Raw genomic sequence first — 3,230 nt, 5'->3', positions numbered from 1 at the left:
AGTACCTACCATTACCTACCAGTACAGTACACTACCATTACCTACCATTACCTACCAGTACCGTACACTACCAGTACCTACCATTACCTACCAGTACCATACACTACCAGTACCTACCATTACCTACCAGTACCGTACACTACCAGTACCTACCAGTACCTACCAGTACTCTACACTACCAGCACCTACCATTACCTACCAGTACCGTACACTACCAGTACCTACCTACCAGTACTCTACACTACCAGTACCTACCATTACCTACCAGTACTCTACACTACCAGTACCTACCAGTACTCTACACTACCAGTACCGTACACTACCAGTACTCTACACTACCAGTACCGTACACTACCAGTACCTACCAGTACTCTACACTACCAGTACCTACCATTACCTACCAGTACTCTACACTACCAGTACCTACCAGTACTCTACACTACCAGTACCGTACCATTACCTACCAGTACTCTACACTACCAGTACCGTACACTACCAGTACCTACCATTACCTACCAGTAGTCTACACTACCAGTACCTACCAGTACTCTACACTACCATTACCTACCAGTACTCTACACTACCAGTACCTACCATTACCTACCAGTACTCTACACTACCAGTACCTACCATTACCTACCAGTACTCTACGCTACCATTACCTACCAGTACCAGTACACTACCAGTGTCTACCATTACCTACCAGTACTCTACACTATCAGTACCAGTACACTACCAGTACCTACCATTACCTACCAGTACTCTACACTACCAGTACCTACCATTACCTACCAGTACTCTACACTACCAGTACTCTACACTACCAGTACCTACCATTACTTACCAGTACAGTACACTACCATTACCTACCAGTACTCTACACTACCAGTACCCACCAGTACTCTACACTACCATTACCTACCAGTAATCTACACTACCAGTACCTACCATTACCTACCAGTACCGTACACTACCAGTACCTACCATTACCTACCAGTACTCTACACTACCAGAACATACCACTACAGCACGCTAAATGTAGGTAAATATTGACAATGCTGATAATAACTCAACCTAATAACCGGTGTTGTCTTTTCTGTAGGGGTCTGGAGGGTATTGAGATTCCAAACATCCAGACCAAGATGTTTCTACCCATGGGGAACCTCTCACACATGTATGTACACGTTCACATTCTATACTATATGTTCATCACATTCTATACTATATGTTCATCATTTACGTCATTTAGCTATATGTTCATCCAGAGCGACTTACTATACTGGATATGTTCATACACATTCTATACTATATGTCCGTGGGTAATGAATCCACAACCCTGGCGTTGTAAGCGCTATGCTTATCAACTGAGCCACATGGTACTATTACATTCTATACTATATGTTCATCACATTCTATACTATATGTCCTGCATATCACATTCTATACTATATGTTCATCACATTCTATACTATATGCCCTGTATATCACATTCTATACTATATGTTCATCACATTCTATACTATATGTTTATCACATTCTATACTATATGCCCTGTATATCACATTCTATACTATATGTTCATCACATTCTATACTATATGTCCTGTACATCACATTCTATACTATATGTCCTGTATATCACATTCTATACTATATGTCCTGTATATTACATTCTATACTATATGTTCATCACATTCTATACTATACGTTCATCACATTCTATACTATATGTCCTGTATATCACATTCTATACTATATGTCCTGTATATTACATTCTATACTATATGTTCATCACATTCTATACTATATGTTCATCACATTCTATACTATATGTCCTGCATATCACATTCTATACTATATGTTCATTACATTCTATAATATATGTCCTGTATATTACATTCTATACTATATGTTCATCACATTCTATAATATATGTCCTGTATATTACATTCTATACTATACGTTCATCCCATTCTATACTATATGTCCTGTATATTACATTCTATACTATATGTCCTCTATGTCACATTCTATACTATATGTCCTGTACATCACATTCTACACTATGTGTTCATCACATTCTATACTATATAGCCTGAATATCAAATTCTATACTATATGCCCTCTATATCACATTCTATACTATACGTCCTCTATATCACATTCTATACTATATGTCCTCTATATCACATTCTATACTATATGTTCATCACATTCTATACTATATGTCCTCATATCACATTCTATACTATATGTTCATCACATTCTATACTATATGTTCATCACATTCTATACTATATGTTCATCACATTCTATACTATATGTTCCTTGTCATCACATTCTATACTATATGTTCATCACATTCTATCCTATATGTTCCCTGTTATCACATTCTATACTATGTGTTCATCACATTCTATACTATATGTTCATCACATTCTATACTATATGTCCTGTATATCACATTTTGCAGTTTTCATTATCCAAGTTACAGCTCAGTTACTCATTAAACACTGAAAACACACAGAGGAAAGAAAAGAGTGAGTGAGAGAAGCAATAATATCTCCTCTCCTCTTCTCCCCCACCCCTTCCTCTCCTCTCCTCTCCTCTCCTCTCCTCTCCTCTCTTCTTCTCTCCTCTCCTCTCCTCTCCTCTCCCTCATCCTCTCCTCTCCTCTCCTCTCCTCTCCTCTCCTCTCCTCTCCTCTCCTCTCCTCTCCTCTCCTCCTATCCCCCACCCCTTCCTCTCCTCTCCTCTCCTCTCCTCTCCTCATCCCCAACCCCTTCCTCTCCTCTCCTCTCCTCTCCTCTCCTCTCCTCTCCTCTCCTCTCCTCTCCTCTCCTCTCCTCTCCTCTCCTCTCCTCTCCTCTCCTCTCCTCTCTATCCCCAACCCCTTCCTCTCCTCTCCTCTCCTCTCCTCTCCTCTCCTCTCCTCTCCTCTCCTCTCCTCTCCTCTCCTCTCCTATCCTCCACCCCTTCCTCTCCTCTCCTCTCCTCTCCTCCTATCCACCACCCCTTCCTCTCCTCTCCTCCTATCCCCACCCTTCCTCTCCTCTCCTCTCCTCCTATCCCCCAACTCCTTCCTCTCCTCTCCTCTCCTCTCCTATCCCCCAACCCTCTCCTCTCCTCTCCTCTCCTCCTATCCCCCAACCCTTCCTCTCTGCTCCTCTCCTCTCCTCCTATCCCCCACCCCTTCCTCTCCTCTCCTCTCCTCTCCTCTCCTCTCCTCTC

The 3,230-nt window shown here is 41.5% G+C and overlaps 1 protein-coding gene across 1 annotated transcript in view; it reads left to right on the top strand.

Moving 5' to 3' along the window:
* Positions 1 to 3,230, top strand: part of LOC139537932 (relaxin receptor 2-like) — a 145,249-nt gene that overhangs the window by 99,113 nt on the left and 42,906 nt on the right. The window contains exon 13 of the mRNA XM_071339832.1: positions 1,103 to 1,174. Coding sequence (XP_071195933.1) covers positions 1,103 to 1,174 — 72 coding nt within the window. The remainder of the gene's footprint in view (positions 1 to 1,102; positions 1,175 to 3,230) is intronic.

This window comes from Salvelinus alpinus, chromosome 13 (assembly GCF_045679555.1).
Source record: "Salvelinus alpinus chromosome 13, SLU_Salpinus.1, whole genome shotgun sequence".
NCBI classification, from domain to species: domain Eukaryota; kingdom Metazoa; phylum Chordata; class Actinopteri; order Salmoniformes; family Salmonidae; genus Salvelinus; species Salvelinus alpinus.
The sequence above is the reverse complement of the archived record's forward strand: the minus strand, read 5'-3'. Positions and strand labels throughout refer to the sequence as shown.